This window comes from Oenanthe melanoleuca, chromosome 1, assembly GCF_029582105.1.
Source record: "Oenanthe melanoleuca isolate GR-GAL-2019-014 chromosome 1, OMel1.0, whole genome shotgun sequence".
Lineage (NCBI taxonomy): Eukaryota > Metazoa > Chordata > Aves > Passeriformes > Muscicapidae > Oenanthe > Oenanthe melanoleuca.
The window spans coordinates 45,047,776-45,070,593 of NC_079333.1; the positions used below are offsets into that span (position 1 = coordinate 45,047,776).

Genomic DNA, 22,818 nt, shown 5'->3' on the forward strand with positions numbered 1-22,818 from the left:
TCCATATCAGCAGCTGACCTAATGCAAAAAAAAACTAGAAAGACCCTTCCCTCTATCCATTCTATCCTGGAATTCAGCCCTTCACTTACTCATACAAAATACAAATACATAGACAAATACACTCGAACATGCTCAGCAAACTGTTATAAGCAGTCCTTGCATTCTCATGCCTTGTGCTAAATCACCACTTGCCAGAGGGTGGCACCCATTCCTCCAGTACAGTCAGGCTCTGAAAAATATCTTCGGCCTACACAGGGTACTCCTCATTAGCCAGTAATTTCCCCACTGATTGTCTGAGGACTGAGTTCACACAATATGCTCAGCCCAACATCAGCTGTGCAAGGACATGAGTATTTGTTCAAGTGAAAAGCAAAAAGGAACCTGGATACAAAAATGTTCAGTATAGAAGACTTCTGAGCTGTCTAGACTAAATGACACTTAAGGAACCTACCAAAATCCTTTATTTGCCTGCTACATCAACATATATTTCTTCTATCCCCCAAAGCAGAAACTACCCAGGGAAGATCAAATAATTGGGTACCACAAAATAAGGGGCCATCTCAAGGCTAGGTGAGAAATTCCATCTCATAGTTCGAGATACATCCCTTCTGCTGAGTCTATTAAAATACACCAAAGCATTTTTCTCCATGCATACCTAAAGCTGCAGCAGTCAGAAAGAGCTCAAAGACATTTTACCTGCAGTCTACACCTAAACTAGAATGAATACCTGGAGTCAGCAACTGCCATAAGCTATAACTGTAGCCATAAATGAACAAGCAGGACACAAAGGAACAATGCACAAATGTTGATTGAAAGCCATGTCCAGTGGGAAATCCTTCCAGTGTACATGATTACAAAAGCCACATAGGAAATGAGGGCACTATCCTGAGAGGGTCACCCTGCTGGAGGTTAGAGCACAGGAGCCACCTTTAGGCTTCATCACCCTGCAGAATACATAGTGCCACACCAAGTAATTATTCCCTTACATTCACACCATGCTGCAGTTCTTAAGTACTGCACAGCAGAACAGAACGCAAAGCTTTCCTGCACATAAATTGTACATTGCAACTATATTTTAGATGCTCATATTGAATTTGACCAGCCCAGTTACAGAAGCTAAACTGAGGAGAGCAATCAGCTGACTAAGTTTACACTTGCCAATGCTCAGACCTCATACTGTGAGACAGCCTGCAGAGAATAAGGGTCATGCTTTTGGCAAGTGAATTAATTGTCTGGTGTCCAGTCAGACACTTCATAGCAACATGATTTCCAAATAAACAATGAACTGACACTGTAAAGACTAGGTCCCTTTAGGACTCAACAGCTAGGCTAAGAATACTAATCATTAAGGCTCATGCCAAGATTGAATTTGCAATTAATTCCCATCTCTTACATCCTTTACATAACTAGAATTCCAAACACTTGCAATACTTTAAACAAGGCTCATTCCAGAAACACCTTTAACGCTACAGATTTCAGTTAAAAATGGTATAGATGTTTCAACACTCCAAGTAGTTTTTCTTTTAAACAATTTTCATTTCTTTCATAACATGTTACAAAGCATTATCTTCCATATACAACAGAATATATGAAGCTGCCTTATAGGCAGCTAGAATCCATACCAATATGGATATGTTAGAATCCATATCAGCTTCTTTAATTCAATTGTAAGACAAGTGGGCAGAAAAGCGTTGGAGGGAGCTATTTTGATTCCAATTTATCCCCTCTGTGCCTGCATGACACACTCACAGAGCAAACTTAATCACACAAATAGATTTGTTCAGCATTCAATTCCAGACAAGCCTAGAATAGGGCATTTAAGAGGCGTGATATTCAAAGAGCAGACTTACATGATCATTTTCAATGTTTTGCAGCAGTCTTGGGTCATCAAATTCACACGATTCACTGGTGGAAGGAGGTAGCTGGCTGCAGAGCAAAACAAGCATATTCAAACAAGTGGCAACATTGCCAATCTTAGTACTTTATCTATTTTCTTGGGAAGCAAATTTAAAAAGCAAAGTAAGACTCCAATGTCCTTGAAAGCATCATATGAGTAATGCAGCAAGTGCTGAAAATGAACACTAGCAAGAAACCCAAAATGGTTATGGTTAACAGTGTATTTCAGAAGATTCAAGTGTCAATGCAGCCCCTGGGACAGATGTAGCAACAGCAGCTTTTAAGCATATTTAAGATAAATGGATTTCAGGATGGCTTGCTCATAAAATAGATCAAAGTTCAATATCCCTAAGCTCCCTCCCTAGTCAGAGCATTCTACTTCAAGCTGATCCCTGGAGGATTTTAAGTCTGAATACTCCAAGTAAGCACCTAGAAAAAACATTCACAGAACTGAATAGAAAAGAAAGGTACAAGGAAAGAAAACAGCAATGAAAGAAACAGCAATATATTGAAGAAAAGAGGGATCCACAGAAATTACATCTCAGCAGAAAGATATCATTTTATCACCTTCCTAACAATAATGATGAGCTGGACCAGTGGAGAAGCCCAGTTCAGATCATCACCAAGTGCTTATCTTACAGCATTCATCATTTACCAGTTTCTTGGGTGGGAAGTCACTTCTTCCCTATATTTGCCATTCAAATCCATGTCAGCCCTCCCTAGCTCTTCCCCTGCTTCCCAATACTCAACATGCTTCACTGACACCTGTGTAACACCTCTGGATCTTCACTCATTTCTGTGGAGTGGGAGAGACCCATGACCTTCATTCAATTAAAGTTTCCAATAAAAAGGAGAGGGATTCTCTGGACATGACAGCTACATATCAAGCTCTCTCCCAGTTTAATTACTAAAACACAGCATTTTGATAAAGAAGTCCTTTTTCCCTCATTGTCAGGCCTGAACTTAATGATTGCAAAGAGCAACATTCAGTCTCTAGCTTGGGGTAAGGTTCCTATAAAGTAGATTAATTTTAGCATTTAACTTGACTGTCTGCAATTATAAATAAGCACTGGATTAGCATCCAAGCCACCCCAGCCACTGCCTATTCTCACCCCCTTCACATATGAAATCTCTGTGCAGAAGAGTAGATCCATCATCACCCACCAGCTCTGCATTAGGCTCCCACTGGAAGACCATTTTACTCAAACACATTCCTCCCTTGGGCTTCTTCCAGTCCCAAATTGGAAAGCAGCCTTTATATAGATTGTACCCACTCTGCTATACAGAACACACACATCTTGGAATGTATTTACCTGAAGTCTTCTGATGAACGTTCTCTTTCCAACTCAGGAAAGTGACTGAGGAGTAGAAAAAGGAAAAAAAGAACATTTATTCCACTTTAGTAACCAAAAAAAAAATAGGTAGAAGGCGAAGATCAATGAGTCATCCCACAAAAACATATGCTGGAACCATGGGTTCAGCTGTTCATACATTTGAATCAAATTTTCTGCCTTTTGAGGTATCTAATTTAGCTAACATGAAATTCAAAGGTTAACTTGCATCAAGATCTTAAGACTATCCATTTAACAAGAAGCAAACACAAAGATTTAGATGACTCAAAGGCATCTTTTCAGCAGAACAGAATAAAACCAGTAAGCAAGTATTCCTCTTGTGCAAGGAATATTAAGCTCTATAACTACAACTACACTGCTCTAACAAAATTCTGGTTCTCCTCCAGTCACAGAAATATGACTGATAATTGCTACCCTTGGGCTGCAACTTCTCCCCTCTTAGGCCAAAGCTTATTTAGCACTTCTGGTTTTGCTTAAATCAAGACCAGGTAAGTAAGGAAGCAAGTTTCCTTGCTCCATGCGAAGTACTCTCCACATTTGACTTTCATAATTTGTTCTGCAGGACAAGAAAATAAAAGCTATTAATTAAGATCACTATGCTAGAATATAAATTGAAGAACAGAATGTTCTAATCCTTTTCCAATATAAAATTTTGTACCAGTAGTAAGCATATATTAAGCTACAGAGTTGTTTTTTTTTAAAAGTCATACCTACCCATATGTCACTCCAGCAATACTGCATTTCTTAAAGTTCATGATATTGCATGTTAGAGTACCTGTTTTATCAGAAAACAGGTATTTTACCTGGAAGGGGAAAAACAAATCTGATTTTCAACTTGCATAATAACCAAAGTCAAAGTAGAAAACAGGAAGATTCTCAGTGACATATTGCTCAAATGTCACAATATTGGCCAATGCAGGCTTATTACAGCTTCATTTGTCTACCAAACCTACAGAAAAATAATCAGGCAAATTATTTAATTGCATTAATTCTTTATCTCTAAATGTGGAAGGGCTCAAATAATAGGCATCAATTGCCAAGGCTCTAGTGTGGTCACTACAGATGTACTTGGTTGTGCCACTTGGACATGTATCAAATCCTTCAACTAATCTCAAAGAGTGACTAGAAATGAAAACAAAGACACTTAGGATTGTTGAAGGCTCACTGGAATTTCACATACTAAAGATATTCTGTGTTTCTAAGACCACCAGGAATGCTTGGGGATTTTTTGGCCCCCCTACCCATAAGCACAGAATATGCTAGAATAAGTCAAACTGGTATCCTGTGGGTGAACAAAAGCTGCTTTTTCTAATGCACAGCCACAGTCAGCACTGCCCAAAGTTGATTTTAAGGTAGATTAAATTGATTATAAGGTAGAACTTGAAGGTAACCCCATCAAAGCAGCATAACTCCTTGGAGCATTAGCAGATTCAAAATTCTCACCTTCAAAGGGCCACAACAAACCAAAACTAATTGCAAGCTAATGATACCACAGTTGTACCTCTGCACCAGGTAAGACTCAAACAGCAACAAGTAGGAAGGGATGGTGATAAAATAAGAGTCAGACAACTGGAAGACCAAAATAATTTGACTAGAGTTAGTAGAAGCTTTTCCTCAATAATTGCCATTCAGTTCAAGACAGTGCACTACACTACTTGTGAGGTGATCCTTTAGCTGTGCACTATACTGCTCCTGAACACAGCATTGGAAATGGAGCCTTTGCAAGCCACAAGTCAAAGTGGGTACCCAGACTTCTGAAGAATTTTAAGTCATTAATAATTTCACCATAAAACTATCAAGAGAACCTGTGAACATGTAACTCAAATAAAGAATCAAAAAATTCAGTCTAGTTACACAGAATCACTAGTAAGCCATTGCTGAAAATAACATATGAGCCACCAACATATTTTATGCCACACATCCTTTACTTCAGCCAAAAATAGCATCATAATTTGGAGGCTGATAACTTCACATCAAAGGGATTCAAACAGAAATCAAATTTCAGCATTCATAAGAAAAATGCTGATCAGATTAAGCACGAAGAATATTGACTACCCCCCTACTGAGCAGGATATTATGTTTTTTAAATAATACATAAATGTTGTCTCCAATACTAAATTCATGCCAATTATGAAGTTTATGTAGTTCAGTTACAGACCTATAACTTTGATGGTCAAGGAAAAAAGCTACCTTTTCTCAACAGTACTGCAAAATTCCAACAGCAAAGTCATATTTTCCAGTAAGCTTGTTTTGGGAAGCCCTTCCAGATTGAAGAAATGTTATTTGCAGAATAAACAAACCTACAACAACTAGAAGTTAATATACAGTTATCTTTATCTGAAAGTAAAATAGAAATGCTAAAAGGAGCACAGTATCTAAATTAGGAATCCAACTGCATTTTTTTTTACTTGCATCTCCAGTGAAGTAGTCAGAAACATCAAAAACTAGTAACAGTCTAGGCTGTTGGTCTGCTCTTCAAGTATAACCCTGTATGCTCTGTTCTGGTACACTGAGCCAAAACCACCGAGCATCTCTCCAACAGCTTTGAGAATAAAGTTTAGAGCGAACATAAGAAATAGTTTCAATTCCCAAACATAAAACTGCCTATATGACATTACATTTAATCCTGTGATCTCATTATTTCACTTGTAAGACTCAGACTAGAGAAAATGACCCATCAACCCAAGCCACAGAGCAACAAAATAAAGCTGATTTGTACATCTTTGTACATCTTGCTCTCATACCTTCACTCTTGAGAGAATACATCACAACCAGAACACTTAAGAAAATGTTATCTTACCTGCCCAAGTTCCTCATTAAGGTTTGAGGTTCTGGCCATTGCAGGTGTATCTGTTTCAGGGTAATACATATCTATGTCCTGAAATGAGAGCAAAATTAATACTTATGTTATGCAAATTAAACACAAAAGTCTCTGTTCTTCTATTAGTCAGCTCCAACTTGGCTTGACTTTCTTAATGCTATGAGTGGGCATTCTGAACGCTTGAGACAAACACCATCCCAGGATGAATATGGGTGCCTCCTTTCCTAAATATACCTCCATTCTACGTGGACATGAGAAAAGAGATTCAACTACAGATAGTTAATAAACTAAAGATGAAACAGAAAAAAACCCCAACTTAGTACAGCAGAAAGAAGTTCATGCATTAGCCACTCTAATCACAGGTGTTCAGTTACAACGATCAACTGCTCTAGCCACATCTATGAGAGACAACTTTAGTGACACCATGAAACAAACTTCTGTTACTACAGCAAAAGCTGCTACACAAACCAAAGCAACTTCTCTGATATGTATCTCTACTACATTACAAGCAGATCAGGGAACAGACATATTAAACTTCACTTACATGTGTTTTATAAGAACCTATAACATTAGTCAAAGTCCAAGGATTAATGCATATCAACAACAGGTATTCCTCCTGGTTTTGTCCAGGTAATAAAGCCATCACTACAGTATTTCTGGCCCACAACTTGAAAAAGACATTCTGAAGCCAAAACTTCGCTGAACAGCGGATCACTGTCTGGTTGCATGAGGCCGCATCTCCTTACAAAAACACTATGGTCCATTCCAGAGGCGACCTTAAGGACAGCCTCAGGATGTAAAAACAAAGCAAAACAAAAACACCAAAAAAACCAAACAAAAATAAAATAAAAAAAAAATTAAAAAAAAAAAACAAAACAAAAAAAACAAAAAAAAAAAAAAAGAAAACAAAAAAAAAAACAAAAAAAAAAACACCAATCTGCACACCTTCAAACAAGTCCAGTCTTTCCCTCTGCTGAACAGTTATAAGATACGGAGGAGTTTTCAAAAGATAATTACTGAACATGAGTCAGCAGAGAGACCTCCTTCAACCAAATTCAACCAAGAGCTGAGAGTTCCTTCTCATCCTAAGAGATGAGAAGTCATCATTGCATAGAGGACTTTCCCATGACTAGATCTTTTAATTTCCTGTGAAACACAGAATTGATATAGAAAAAATCCTGAGTTTCCCCCTGCCTTTCTCAGAAGTTACATCAGAAAAGTAATTAGAAAATCTCGCTAAGATGTTCAGTGGGTTTTTATTTTAAATGTCAACATCTAGAACTGAGATACATTCATTCTTGCTACTTACCCAGTTTATAAAAAGAGCCTGAGTAAACTTGACAACTTCCAATGTCACCAGAAGGCTGATTGGAATAAGGTTGTTGTACAAGATTATAAATGTCAGCAGATTGTATCCAAAGTTGACAGACAGCATTTCTGTGGATCAAAATACACGAGACATTAGCAGACAAGTCTGAGTGGTACAGGGGCAAACATCTTTATGCAGTCCACCTAATCAGATTTAGCAATGCTAAAATAGTCAGCTAGTGTGTTAATGTCTAGTGTAAGGGCCATTTTAGTATTGATTTCAAGAGAAAGTAGATGAAACACCCACAGAACACATGCATCTTACACCAGGTGAAGAAGGGCAAGGTTGGTGAGGCTATATATAAAAGAACAGAGCACTTTCTAAATAATTTTTCCTAGACAGATGGGAAGAAGTACAATATTCCCCACTATAACCCAATTTAGACATTTATCTAGTGTGTCAACTGCCCAATTGAGAGTCCCAAATGTCACTAGTAATATAACCATCTTTCAAAAAGTGCCTACTTGGCTCAGTGGACACGAAAAATAAACACTGAAATTAGTTCTAAAATCTGACATCATTGTCAGAATTGAGAATTTACCCTCACTAAAGAAATTGACGAGAACAAGTTGATGGTTAAACAGTTGCCTAGTATATGAACTCAGGCACCCTGCTTAAGCAAAGAAGCTGTTATTAATGGTGACAGCACTTGGCAACTTGCCCAAATAAGTCTACCATCACAACTGGTCCTTAAGGGAAAGGGAAGCATTTATAAACAGCAGGAATATACAAGGCTCAGCAGAGACACAGGATGAAGGCTCCTGTTCATGATGCTGCCCACACCCTCTCTTTACAATCAAAGTCTCCACATCTGTATGCTCTCTACTTCCCCAGAAACTTAGAAAGGCACTTCAGTCAGCACACAGAACACCCAGCACAATGGGGTCAGAGTCCACAACTAAGGGTTTTCAGCATCACAAGTTAATTAGAAGACAGGGGAGCAGATTAGGAGGAGATAGAATCCAGAGAAAATTGCTGAAGGCTAAGAAAGACCAGAGTTTGGACAAAGGCACCTCAAAGTGTGAGTGCACCCTAATTCCATATCTTTGAAAAGTTTTACAGAAAGCAGAAGCATGCTTGGTATTGGAACATTTTCCAATACAATTTTTACAGAGATGAGACATTTAAGCAAAATTTAACATCTACCTGCCTAACTTGAAAAAGCATCATTCTTGGGTGTGGCAGTTATGGAAGGTATAGAAATTGTGCATACAATTTACAAAAAGCATCAATACAGACTATAACGTCATCCTAGTCTATTGCAAGTTGCACCTGTTTTATATTGCAAGTTCAGGAGTTCATTCCATTCATCTTTTCCAGCATTACTTCCATCATTGGGAGGAACAAATTTAAACTTACTCATTAAAAAACAAGGGGGAAAGCAGGCAAGAAACTCTGAAAGTTGCTGACACTGCTACAAGAAGACATAAAAACTACCAAAACCCAGAGTCAAATATAGGGCATTTCCATGCTCTTCCTATGTGATTTTATTTCTTTATTTCTTTCACAACTACAGCTCTTAAACTGTAGAAGATACATTTGCCATCTGTTTTGCATCATCAGCAGACAAGCCATTTACAGTTTGTGATAACTGCTTTAAGATCTGCATCTCAAAATGCTTTTAACACCACATTTTATAGCTAATGTAACCTCCTTAAAAGTCTACTGGAGAGTATTTCATTGTTCATGTCCATCTTTGGTAATGAACTAACAAACTTCAGGACTAAGAATGAAATCAAATAAAACCCTTCAAACAACCATGCTAAGAGATCAGTAACAGAAGCCAAAGACAGAAACTTTACCCAATCAATTAGAATTGTAACATTTAGCATTTCAATTTTCTCTAAAAGAGCAGATCAGCATTTCTGACTGAAAAAAGTCAAGAGAAATCCTTTGCATCTGTACATAAGCATAAAGCTGAAGTCAGCATCAGACTCTCCATCCTGCAGTCAAATACAGTCAGACACACATAAGGCTGCAGTATATGACCTCCACTGAGAAAAAAAAATCTTGTATGTTATCTCCACATAGTTTAAAGAAGTGAACATCAGATATCCAAGAGTAACTCTTGCCCCTCTTCTGTTTCTGCCCTGCTCCTTGGGTGCTAGCCCAGTGATATTTACCTAACCTTTAGAAGCCTCACTGGGAAGTTTACTTATGTCAGCCTATTCTCAAAAAAAAGAAAATACTAGGTCATCAAAAAACTAGCAAGATGTGGGGGGGGGGTTGGATTTTTAAAATATTTCTTATTTGATGCATTAATTCATTGAAGGTAAGAGCCTGGCTGGGCTACAGTCTGATACATCACTGGCTCAGTGCCTGCATACTCACCATTGGAGCCAAGGTACCAGACAACTTCACCATGTGTTCTGTTCCATAATAAGGCACCTACAGAACTCACAAGGGCCATTACCAGGAGAATACAGAACAAAACCAGGATCTGCATGTTGGTCACTTTCTCCACATTCGACCTCTTCAGAGGTGCTTTGGTTGAATTCTGGACAGCAGCAGGAAAGGAAAAAAAAAAAAAAAAAAAAAAAAAAAAAAAGAGAATAAACCTGGCAATGGTTTCTACAAGAGAAAAATGCAGAAGCAAACCCAGTCTTTACTTTGAGAGTCCATCAGAGCACCTGCTATCAATCCCAGTCATGGTCAGCAGCGTGATCAACATATACATGTTGCTGGTCTCTCCAGGCACTCCCTGACATTATGTTGTCTTAGAATCTAAGTATCTCCATGATTATTACCTCAGTTTTAAATGTCACCCAGATAAATTAAGATGAAAGTCAGTTCTCCTTACATATTGAACTGCTTTCACTTCAGTGTGTGTTTGCACATGTGCACATGCAAACTGGAGTACAGTGGACCCTTGTATTCCTCAAGGTCTACAGGTTTTAAACAACTGTAAGTCAAATCATTTTATAAAATCAAGTCAATGACAAGGAGAATACAGGAAAGATGACCAACTTCTATCAAAAACATACCCTCAATCCCCTTAAAATCATTACCTGCATGAGTTTTGTATCATGTCCTGTATATACAACAATACCCAAGACCCACTGAGTGTTTCTCAGTTGTGCACCTCTCAGCAAGATCTGGTCTGGACCAACAGGAACTGGGCTGCAAAGGAAGAAGTTCATGGATCTTTCAGTTCTTGGTAACTCTTTAAAGAAGACAGTTCTACTCCCAGCCTTACTCCCCAGTTAATAATAAAAGCAACCACAAACAACAAGAGGAGAAGAATGTAATAGCAGTATAATGAGCTAGATTGTCCACACAACTGAAGAACACACCAAAACCTGCAAGTCTAACTCCTGCTAAAGCACAGTAGGGCAAAGCTGCTTCAGTTATCCAAAACATGAGAACTTATATGGCAGCCTTAAATAAGCTTATTCTGCACTTGACCTTGGCTAGTACATTCTCTCTCACATCAAGGACAGAGAAGCATTTAGCTTGTAAAGAGACCATCCATTTCAAGCATACTACACCATATACACCATTAAACAACATTTGAGAAAGCCTGTATTAACCACATGACTTCACCTGCTATTCTTGCACTGAGCTGCCCAAGGAATATACATTTGGTGAAGGAAAACAGGTACAGCCAAATAAAACATGTATGTTCCTACCAACCTTCCACAATCTGTGAATTTGAGTACTAAAACTATATACTTTTCTTTCAAGAGTTGTAGAAATCAGTCACACTGACAAAGCCTCCCGTTCTGGGATCACTTTTCTCTACAAACCTGACCTTGCTGCAGCCTTTGGCTCTAGTTGAAAGGAAACGGTTTCCATTTCCTCTGTGTATCTTGTGTAACAAGAAGGCCCTAAAAACCCCAACCATTTCCTTGATTCCTTCTCTTTTGATGTACCTTTTAATAAAATATCACCATTAATTACTAAGAAATCAATATTCCCATAACAAGCAGAAGGCTCCATACGAAGACAGAACTGTGTTATCTTATACTGGCAGATGCTCTGATTAATAAATATTAATTATTACCCTCCTCTTCCCCAGCAAAAACACACGTGCTCAGAGTTACAGACTAAAAGAACAGAGGAAATATTTGTCCTAAGCAAATGAATTCATAGTTTTGCTGTCAATACCTTTGACCATCTAAGCGCAAGTTTCCAGTGAAGTCATAGAGATGGCGGTTGGGTCCTTCACATTCTATCCTCCCAGACACTTTCATCAATTCTTCCCTGGACTGGAGACTAGCAGTTTGAGACAAACCCTGCAGAGAACAATTCAAAGAAGATTCTTGTCAAAAACTGTTATTAGAAGGCAACCTGGGAAAATGGTGCTTATTTATCTACAAACCAAAGTGTAATTAAACTTGCGGAGGTTTGTTAGTCAGGGACCTGTTTTGCTTCAGTGGGGTTTTTTTTGTGGTTGCTTTTTTGGGGTTGGTTTCTGTTACGTTTTGGGGTTTCTTTATGTGATATTCAATACCTCTTTCCTGCAAGGAAAACTCATTATGGACACATATGAGCCTACTAACAAGACTGAAACTCTCTACACAGATATTTACGTTACTTACATAATCTCTCTTTAACCAAGAGGAAACACAACATCCACAAAATATGAAGTTGGATATGTGCAGGAGGAAGTAGGAGAAAAGCAGTATAAACAGGGCTGGCTTTTTTCTCAAAGTATAGCTGCACTGATGTGTTATGGCTGCTAATTATGGTCATTCTTAAGTGCAGTCTCTCTTGGGCCACTGCAGCCAATGTGCTCTGATCCTGCTCAAGGTTAATGATCAGCCTGTTATGCAACTGCAACCTAAAGTATTGGTACTCTACATCTGAGCACATGCACAGCACCCCACTGCCTTTCTATCAAAAGAGGAATCCATTTCCTGTTTCTTTGGCCAGACTTTCACTGCAGCACTGCAAGCCAGAGCAAGGCCGTTTTTATGTATTTTAAGCATGTCCTGAAGCAAACAAAATCTTATAAGAGTCCAAGATCTGACTTAGTAGCCTTATCTGGAGCAGTAAATCATGTTTCTACAAATGTGGTAAAGAAGGAGCAAACACAGCTTTTCAAAAACATCTGTGTCTCAAAATCCTAACCTAAATATATTTTTAAATGAAAGAATTCAAAGATTATTAACTATTTCTAAAAACTACAATCAACAGTACTTGCTTAACAAAACTAGAAAGATCCAAATAAATTCTTCCATTTACTACAGATAACAAAATAATTTATACATATAAATTACATGCCTCTGCATAATGCTTATAAAATAGTATTGTTTCAGGAGAAACTGCAACTCTCATCACAAGCATAAGTGCTTTTTATGTACAGCACTTAAATGCCACTAACTAGACCTTCAGCAAAACATATCCAAGGTCTGTTTGATTCGTCTATGTGGGCTTAAAATACCTGCTCCAGGTTAGCTCCTTACACTGAACGGGATGCATTACTGCTTGGGCTTGTATCTGTAGAAAAGGCAAATTACAGCCTCTTGAAGAAAGGTGCTTTTTAAAAATAAAAAAAAAAAACAACAAAAAAGCACTTCTTTGCTGCCATGCAAGATAGATGCTGCTTCATAACTAATATCACATACCTAAAAGAAAAAAAAGATTAAATTCAGTTTGTTTTACCTGTCGTATTTTAAGATTCGTCTCCCCATCAAGATTAGCTGTTTCAATATAGCACATGGCTTGTGGTTCACTGTAAGGAGTGAAAGATTTTCAATATTAAAACCCAGTACTTTTCTGTACACTAGTTTTGTACTAATATACTCCACAACAGACTTCTTCAATGCACTGCAGAAGACAGAAAAACTGTACTGGTGGTATACAACCATGAAAGCTGAAAGTACATATTTATATTTAACAGAGACTTTTTTGGATATGGTCATACAACAAACTACAGAGAAAGACAAGTCTAAATCAAAGATTAATAAGAATTTAACAAGTCATTATGAACTTAGATGACTGAAGTGGATTATTTTGAATTGCAATCCATTAAATTGCTTCTGATTGCAGGAGTTATGGATGGAACAGCAAGTATTGAAGAGTACAAAAAGGGGATATGTTTGGATAAAGACAGTAATACTCTCTGCTACTGAATTCTGTCTGTGAACTGAACACACAAAATCTTGTCTGCAAGGTCACCTTAAAGCTGAGGGCCTATGGGAAGCACATCCAAAGTCACTGCTAAACAGGTTTTTTTTTTGAGCATGGGAAAAAGGTCCATTAGGATTGAGGGCTGTAACCTGCATCTTCCAGGTATGTTTCTGCTCTTACCAATAGGTATAAAAATCTTCCTCCTAGAACTGAATTTTCTATTAGTCAAGCTCTTATCTACTTCTAACAGCAGAGCTCTGCATAGGTAGCACCAGGGATAAGGAAAGGTACTTTTACCAGATCTTCTCCCGACATACAACTCAAGATTCAAAACTTCTGTATGGCAACACCAAAACTATTTTTCTGCCAACTATCTTCTCAGGCTGCTAAAGAATATCAGTTTACCATCTGGATTCAAGCCTGAAGCGCTTCTTCAGCATACCACTTCTCATACATTTGATAAATGACTAGTTTATTCCCAAAGTAACCAATTGCTCCAGCAGCAAATGCACTCAATCAACAGAACAGTCAGTAATAAAGGCTCCTTAGGACAACAATAATTAAGAAATGGACAGGTACATTTATAACACAGTAAGAAGCTAGATTATTCTCTCCAATTTATTTTGCTTTGAAAAGAAACAAAAAAAGGTTGAGTATTCTTTGTCTCCTGCTACACAGGCAATTTGAATCTGAACCCAAGAAAGACACTGATTACAGTCCAGTTTGATTCCAGTTTTACCTCTGTCAAACACCTTATCTACTACAACTGAAGTGGTTAACTCAGGAGGGAGACCTTTTGCAATAGAATTCCTCTAAATTCCACAGAAATTGTATGAACTGTGGAAATGAGAAATGTGGACGTGTTTCCATGCAAAGCTGTGTTTGAACAAAAGTATTTTTTCTTTATGTTAATTCATTCTTTATGTAAAATTTGATGTCACCTTTCTGTTGTACAGAAAAAGAGTTAAGATAAAAACAGTCAATTTTACCTCTGACAATTACCTCAGACACAGAAAATCAACACATATAAGCAACAGAACCCACCCCCTTCAAAACATGCAGAGTTTTCTGGTGAACTGAGGACACTTAGTATTGACATTTAAAGGAATCATGGGAATAATACCAATTATAAAGCAGAATTGCCATAGAAATTGCTATTTATTTCAAGCAAAGCTTCTCCCACATCAACATGCTCTGGGTTAAATTCTCTAATTATTATGTGGTTATCAGTGAGAGCAGGTTAGTAGAATAATGTAGAACAAAAAGCTGGCCCACACAGTGAAGAAATAAGTCAGAAGGGGTTTTTAGTATAATACATTAGAAAAGTTCTTACGTAAAATATTCTTCAATGCTGAAACAGAAAATTATTGATGTCCAAGCTTAGCCTAACTGCATATTAAGTTGACAACTGCTTATTTAAGGTTTGGGGCTTGTTTTAAAAAAACACAATACTGCATACCACGGAATGAAGGTACCTCTATCCTTCATCATGTGGTAATTCAAAAAGACTGAGCTTCCGCATATAGCTTAGAAAAAACCGAAACCTCCCAGAAACAGCACTGACAAGAGGGATGAAGCATAAAATACAGACGCTTGAAAAACAAGTTCCCTTAAAAGTTGGATCCTGTAAGAGGACTACAACCAAGAAACCAGAGCAATGTCTAATCACCATTGAGAAGCACACAGGAGGGAACTACAGAGGTGTTGCAAGGTTTGGCTACTAGAAGCTGTGCTGTTGTCTCTTGTTAAAACCTCATCTGTCTAAGCAAACTGTGATCCTGATTTGGCCTCAAGTTGTTCTACATGATCTAGAACCCAGACTTGGAGTTAAGTACCACTCAAATGCTTTTAGGATCTGTGAGACCTCAACAAATGTAAGGGCTGGGAAACCACCAACCATATGAAGTTTAGCAAAGCCAAGTGCTGGATTCTGCACCTGGGACGAGGCAATCGTGGATGTGTGTACAGACTGGAGAATGGGATAAGGGAGAGCAGTCCCATGGAAATGGACCAGGAGGTCCTGCTTGATGGCAAATTCAACATTATTCAGCAATGTCCTGGAAGCCAGGTGTGTCCTGGGTGGGGGACATCAGGAAGTTGTTCCATATCTGAAACTAAACCAAGCAGGACTCAACAGGTTACTGTTGCTACCATGCTAGAGGTGGGCCATACATTTGCTGTATCCAAGAGAAGTAGTGAATAAATGAAGTCCAAAAGCTTTTGTTGTTTGATGCCAACAGAGCTAGCCTTTTAGATTTACTATTTGAAAGAGAAATCTTCCTTGGGGAGTGCAAGAAAATATGCTGAATACTCACTGGAATTAATTGGAAGAAAACTTCAGCTTCCTTATTTAATTGGAGGGATTCTCAGAAGGCCATAGAACCACTGACTGCACAAAGCTCATGTTAAGGACCTTTAATCTTTTAACAAACTCATCAATACAGAGTATTATGTACCTGCAATTCATAAAGTGAAGTCTTGAAAATGCCTCGTTTCAGAAGAGCCTATCTACAACAATACATGAATGAAAGTCTAATAAAGCCATGTTTGTCATGGTTGAAATTTGATTTTAGATGTGGAATAGAATTAGTGCTATCTGATGTCTGGTTTTATTAATAGCAAATACAGAGATTCAAGTCCTCTGCACCTCAGTTCATCAGACACATCATTTCCACTCCCATTCAGGATACCTGGTAGATATTATGATCATGTCTGCTGGAAGATGTTGCCCATTGGTGACCTTCACAATATCTCCTACTGCTACCTGTGGTGGTCAGGAGTACAGTAGCATGGAAGAGAAAAACAAACAGTTCGCTTGTCTGGAATGTTAGTTTGTTATTTTCTTTCACCCAGTCAGAAGAACAGCATCATGCACAGAACAGCTAGAGACAGTGTTTCTGAAAGTCCGAGTACTTTTCACTGCAAGTTTAGAAATATCAAAGCCTTCCCTTTTCTGAATGCAAAGTAAACAATTGTATAGAAAAAAAAAAGGTAGATATAGTCAATTAGAAATTGTGAACTTCTGTGGATTATATTTAATAAAAACTACTTTTTTTTATAGTTCTGCCATTATCCAGATTCAAGGGGTTTTTTTAGTCTTATTTTCTCTAGTAGAGGGGAAAAAAAAAAAAAAAAAAAAAAAAAAAAGAGCTATCTTTAAACTTCACCTTCATTAGGTATCAAGAGTTTTCCTCTATTCCTTATCTGTATTACTTACCTACCCAATTATGACTATCATCTTCCCTTAATTCTCCTTAGATGTACTGCTTGTACTAAAAACTAGCAAGTAGTACCATCTCTACGGTCCATACTATAATCCTGTCCTTCCCTGAGATATTCTGAATTCTGGAATACTTTGCCTCCTCTTACTAAGAGGACTTTCCAGTACCTTGAGTTAGTCACACATGCATGGGACTTTCATTCTAAAAAGAGTCAAGTACCACTCTCAAAACAGTAAACCAAATTTGCCTGATTAGCATGAGGCTGCTTAATGCCAATGCACCACAGAATCTGAAACAGGCTTAAAATACTTTTAAGATATTAATTTATAAAAATGGAAACAGATGGTATGTTTGAACAAGCAGATTCATTAGTTTTACTCAGATACCACTAAAAATAAATTCGCTACCACTTTCAGCACAAAATTGAAAAAAAAATAGTCAGAAGCTTGCCTTAAATTGATCAAGGTCAATAATACCTGTTACTCCTTAGCAATAAATCCAAGCCTGGACAGCATGCAGTTACTGATACAGGTAAATTCAAGAAGTGCCTAAGGGTATAAAAAACCCAGATTCCAGGCTTGACCTTAATCTTTCAATTCACTGTCCTTTCTATAAAAATAGAACTTGGAAAAGCATAAGCAGGAACCAAGAGTAGCCATCAGAAGCCCTGACAATCTTCAGCTTCTACTATAGCCTAACACTTCAGCATCTCATTCCTCAGAGGTTTTAAAACGGTGTACTTTTTCCTCAATTACTATCTAAGAGGGCTAATTTTATCCTTTAAAATGCATTAAGAGCCACAACTAGATCAATACATCCTAAAGCATTTCAGCAACTTCCAGGTCTCAGAAATAAAGCTCACCAGACCCTGGCCAAGGGCTTCACAGAACATGGGTCCCAAGTGCCTCAGGTAGCAGCAGGGCTTGTGTTCCCACTTGAGCAAGCAGCTTACTAATTAGTCTCAAAGCCCAGGGACTTTTTAGCACAGGCAGCAAAGTAAGTCTCTGTTAGACTTGCAGGGGAGGTACAGCATTGCAGTGAAAATTACCCTCCTAGGCAGACTAAAAACAAAATACTGTTTACAGTTTACCTATTAACAGCTCAAGAAAAATGCAACAGTTCATTAGCATTTGATGGTAACACAGTATTTAAAAATGGGTACTCAGGTGCCCTGTTCAGGGCAATTTTGACAACTGGAACAGAAAGGATCCCTCCCACCTCCCCCACCCCAAGTGACAATTCTCACATAGTACACATTAATTCTAAGCCTCCTAATTAATTCTGGCAAGAGTAATTCTTGAACACTTGCTTTCCCTCCCTCCCATCCTCAGGTTTTATTTACCTCTTTCCACATAATGTTCTGCCAGATCCCATTTCTTAGAACTGGAAAGAAAGCTTAAAGTTAGATTACAGAATAAATCAGAACAATTCCAAAACAACTGTATCAGCAGTAGCAAACACAATAGGAACCAACGCAAAAATCAGAAATTTATTTTTCAGAAACTGGAACTTTTGTTCACAACTGTGGACATATGAATCCAAAAAAGAAGAAGAATATGTCCTTCATATTTATATAATTTTTATCCCCTGCCAGACAACAGTTGGTGGCCTGATTTCTTCATGGCATCACTTCATACTAATATGCAGATAGGCAGCATTGTTTCTTGTTTGGGAAATGACCTTCCTAATAAGAAAAAGTGTTACTGCCCCTGTCAATCAGTATCAGGAAGCACCTTTACTCTGGGTATGATTTACCAGAGAATTTCCACTTATCTTTTTCCCTGCATTTTATTCATAATATTTTGACTCCGGCACATCCAACTTCACTACCATTATCCATGGCCCATATAAATCTGAGTCTTAACTGCCAAGCAGGCTCAAAGCCCTACTGAAAAACAACCATCAGCTTTGGCAGAAAAGGAATCCTTACCGCTGAAGTTCACATTGAAACAAGAAAAAGAAAAAACAAAGTGCTAAAACAGACCTTGGTTTCTGTAAGGCTTCAGTTCTACACTGCCCTCTTAACACATTCATTAATCATTTAACCTGCAGCATGCCTTTCCACCCAAGCATCTCCTCTAGGTGACTCAACACATACTCAGTACTACTCCAGCCCAAACAATAAGGTCAAACATGCCCAATTACTGCAGAGTAACCCAGTCCAGTCCAGATCTGAGCACAGCAAGTTCACCTTCACTGAAAACAGCTGCAACCAGTTTTCAAAGGTGTTCCAAAAGCGCAGCATGCAACATCCAAGCTGAAGAGGTCAGTCCCCTACTTTGAATATGAACAACCTTCTCCTCAGCTTTACGTGTTTCATACATGTGGCTCATATGAAAATAAACACCACACACTTAGAAGAAAATTCTGCTGAATACAGCCTTGACCATCCTACTCAAGATAGGTCATGACATAAACAGGAATGCAAGACTTGTCAGAACAGATCAAGCAGAAGAAATCCGTCTCTTTGACTCCTGCTCTCAGGCCACACACACTGAAACACTGAATCCTGATATTTAATACTGTAGTGAATGGACTACAGTGAACTAAACTATTTAACAAAAAATGGGTGGGCAGCAACAGAAGTACTGCCAGTGACAGCTAAGCTTTCAACCAAACAAGTACAGTGGATTAGGGGAAGAACAGTTTTGGTGAACCTCTTCCATCCCTCATACACACTGCTCTTGAATTGAGCTCTGCTTAGTTCAGAACTCAGGAGAAGGCCTGAATCCAGAACCTCAAGGGAAAAGCCAAATATCTGTGGCCTTGACTCAAAAGTCAAGCCTTCAGAGAGGAGTTGCAACACTCAGCATCTCCTCTGTGCCATGGTTTAGACAGCTCCCTATTCCACCGGGAAATTTTGGAAACATTTCAGTAAACCTTCTGTTGACGTTGTATGCTCACACACAAAGGTATTTTGCAGCTCCAAATGCTATGGACTTGGTCTAGTGGGCAATTTACTTCAGAAAACCATTTCACTTGCAATGCTTACTGAAATCAATTTAGTGATTAAAATTAAATAGCCAAGCAAATGATTGTAGCTTGTTCTATTACTGAGCTATTTCCTTTTAAACTCATAATTCCACAGTCTAAAGAGAAAGCTTCCATTAGACATAGAACAGTTCAGAAATTTTGGGGTTGCAATTTCACACCTCCTACTCTGCTTAACCCAGTTTCAGAGGAGAACTCCAAAAGGACAGAAAAGGACATGTCTTCTCTAGAATATTTATAGTAGAGTAAAATTGATGAATTATTCGTTGTCAAAAGGTACTTGGTTAAAGCAACAAAGGACAAATACCTAAAAAGACTGCTTCAACTCAAGAAGACTGTTTCAATACAAACCTTGTATCTAAGGCTTTCCAAGTCCAAAACCCAGTTCTACATCTAAGACATAATGCTGTCAGTCACATCCAGCCATGCAGGGCCATTTGAAGTAAGGCTCCTGAAGGGCAATCTCCCATTCCCCCATCAGTCTCGTTTCAGAGTTTGCCAGCCCTGTGCTCGTCTAATATTTGAGCTCATCCCATGCAATATTAAATGCTCATTACTTATTCAATTCTTTGACAATGGGAGGATCAATACATCAGAATAGTTATTACTGAGTTTTCTTTATCTATGCAATATGCTGCTCAGGGGCTTCACTTGCAATTATGTTGAGTCTGGTCCCTAGAGTTAATGTCATCACCACAAACATCATGTGAAGCCAACCAAGACATAAAACACTGGCTCAGAGCCTAAACACACTCCAGCTCCTAATGCAAATGTTCAGTGCTCACCTGGGGTAGAACTTCAATTTTAGTTTGCTCCAAAGGGAATTTAATTCCTACATACAAAAGCCACTCTGCAAAGCAAACTGATGTTTTCCATGGTAAATTTAATACAGGAAAGGCACTATGAAGATACACTACTGCTCTGAAAAACTGAATAAGATGAATGCAAAGCCTACATGACTGCTCCTGCAGTAAGCAACCAGCCATTGCAGGCAGTGGAGTTCAGGACATAGGCAAGCAGACAGCAGGCACCCGTTTCTTAGCGAGCTCAAATGCTCTCCACACTGAATGCATTGATTAGACACCACTCAGCTATAAGAGTAACCTAAAGGCACATAGAGAACCTAAATTTATTTCATCTTAATCCTACTCTGAACCTAAATTACCTTTTCATTCTGGTAATATGTGTCTCAAGAACAAGCCTCTTCAACCTTCCACTTAAGTAGGCAGATACAGTTTTAAGTATCAGATCGAAAATTTATTTTGAGAATTTAAAGGTAAAAAATAAAATCTGAACTCAAATATTTTTTCAAGTGCTAAGCTCTACTTAGCTCCATTAGAACACCTTGTGCTCTTTAACCTGTCTCTCCATAATTACTATGACAAACGTTTGTTGGCACACATTCTCTACCTACAAATGAATTATAACTGCCTGTGCGACCTCTGAAAGGGCCATCTTTCATATTACCTATAACAAGGCCTGTTGTGCTATACCACTTAACTGCCAATTGCTTATGACTAACACAGTGTTCTTGCACTCAAACATATTCCCAGACTCCCGTAGAGACACCACCTAGGAGAATTGATAAAGCAATGCCTTTTGGTGTGTATTAATATACAATCTTAATGATCAACCCAAAATTTCAAGCATCAAGCTCAGTGAAAAAAACAGGTATAATGTTTGCAGGATTATCTGAAGCATGGAGCTTAGAGATTGCTCTCTTCCCCATGTTCCTTTAAGTGTTCCTCTAGCTTTTTGACACTTCAGGTATTTGTGCTTGGGAGGAAGGGGCTCCACTCAGCACTCAAGTCCTTGTGTTCCCATTTCACTTGCACATTTGCACAAAGGAGCAGAATGGGAGCTGTCCAACACGGGAACATGGAGCTGCCTTGACTGTGGCACAGAAAAATCACAGGGTGGCTATTAACAAGCTCTGCTATTTTCTGCACAGATTTTTTCAGTTAAGGGAGGTGAAGAAAATGACAGTGGTATCTTCAGGCATACAGTGACAAGTACTGTCCATACCTTAGGGATACATGTAGGCATTCAGTGGATATCAGTGTTAAATTCTCTTTCAGTGACACTTCAGGAAAGCAAAGCTAAAAAATCCTCAGACTCATTATATTTAAAGGGCAGCAGCATTTACAAAAATGACTTTAAGTTCTTCTGACAGCAGCTTTTAACATTTCAGGGGGTTGCTGGCTGTTTTAGTTCTGGATGTTTTGGTGCTGAGTTTGATGTTAATATAATCAGGATGGAGTTTGGTAGGGAAAAAATTGCCTGGTTTTCTTGGAGGAGCTGAAAACTATGCAACTTTGGATAACCTTGAAATTACATGAACTTAAAAATTCTAATAATCCTCCTAATGCCTCACTCATAAGTGTCAGACCATCAATTATCAGTCTGAAACCTTTGGCAAAGTAAAATCCTAAATGACTGGTAAGTACCTAGTGCACAAGATCTGCATTCCTCATGGTCATGATAGTTAAAGCAACAGAATTGTTCAAAAGTAAGCATTCTCTATTTGCATTTTAAATACTTACAGACTGTTAAGTCTTACCTACTGTTTTCTTTTTATTCACTGCACTGTCTGCCTTATGCCTTTTCTGCAAGGAAACATAACATTTCATTACACCTCATTACACTTCATCACAAATTCCAGAACCATTAGAGCTAAAAATATGACAAACTGCAAGATGATACATTGGGTCATTTTTGCCATTATGGGTTTTTTTAAAAGACACAGATCATCTAAGTACAAATGGTTTGTAAAAGAGTATAAGGAGTATAATTATAAACAAAGTGAAAGTCCCCATGTTGGAAGTCAGGCTCAGCCCTTTTCCAGTGGTAAAAAGAATCCAAAGCTGGGTTTTTTTAATAAAAACAAGAGGAACAACAAGGACCACAATATTTAAATGGTAGATGTACTTCCAATTCCATGTGCTGTTGTTCAGACTGATAGCCAAATTATTTCACTTATCAGTACTTTACAAAGCAGAAAGACCTCATTCAGATGTAAAGCATACAAGCAAGTTAGTGCAGATGTCCTTAAGTTGCTTGTCTTCCCTCTAGCCCCCATTTTCAAGACCATCA

At 38.2% G+C, this 22,818-nt stretch overlaps 1 protein-coding gene across 2 annotated transcripts in view; it reads right to left on the reverse strand.

Annotated features, from left to right (window-relative positions):
• ATP8A2 (ATPase phospholipid transporting 8A2) overlaps positions 1 to 22,818 on the reverse strand; it is a 314,082-nt gene that overhangs the window by 239,708 nt on the left and 51,556 nt on the right. Inside the window, exons 5-16 of one of the 2 annotated variants that reach the window (XM_056495071.1) lie at positions 22,286 to 22,331; positions 18,077 to 18,117; positions 16,204 to 16,277; positions 13,046 to 13,115; positions 11,546 to 11,673; positions 10,447 to 10,558; positions 9,770 to 9,935; positions 7,379 to 7,506; positions 6,049 to 6,126; positions 3,963 to 4,051; positions 3,210 to 3,254; positions 1,851 to 1,926 (exon numbers count right to left, since the gene is read on the reverse strand). In XM_056495071.1, coding sequence (XP_056351046.1) covers positions 1,851 to 1,926; positions 3,210 to 3,254; positions 3,963 to 4,051; positions 6,049 to 6,126; positions 7,379 to 7,506; positions 9,770 to 9,935; positions 10,447 to 10,558; positions 11,546 to 11,673; positions 13,046 to 13,115; positions 16,204 to 16,277; positions 18,077 to 18,117; positions 22,286 to 22,331 — 1,053 coding nt within the window. The remainder of the gene's footprint in view (positions 1 to 1,850; positions 1,927 to 3,209; positions 3,255 to 3,962; positions 4,052 to 6,048; positions 6,127 to 7,378; positions 7,507 to 9,769; positions 9,936 to 10,446; positions 10,559 to 11,545; positions 11,674 to 13,045; positions 13,116 to 16,203; positions 16,278 to 18,076; positions 18,118 to 22,285; positions 22,332 to 22,818) is intronic. The other variant, XM_056495079.1, reaches the window with a different exon arrangement.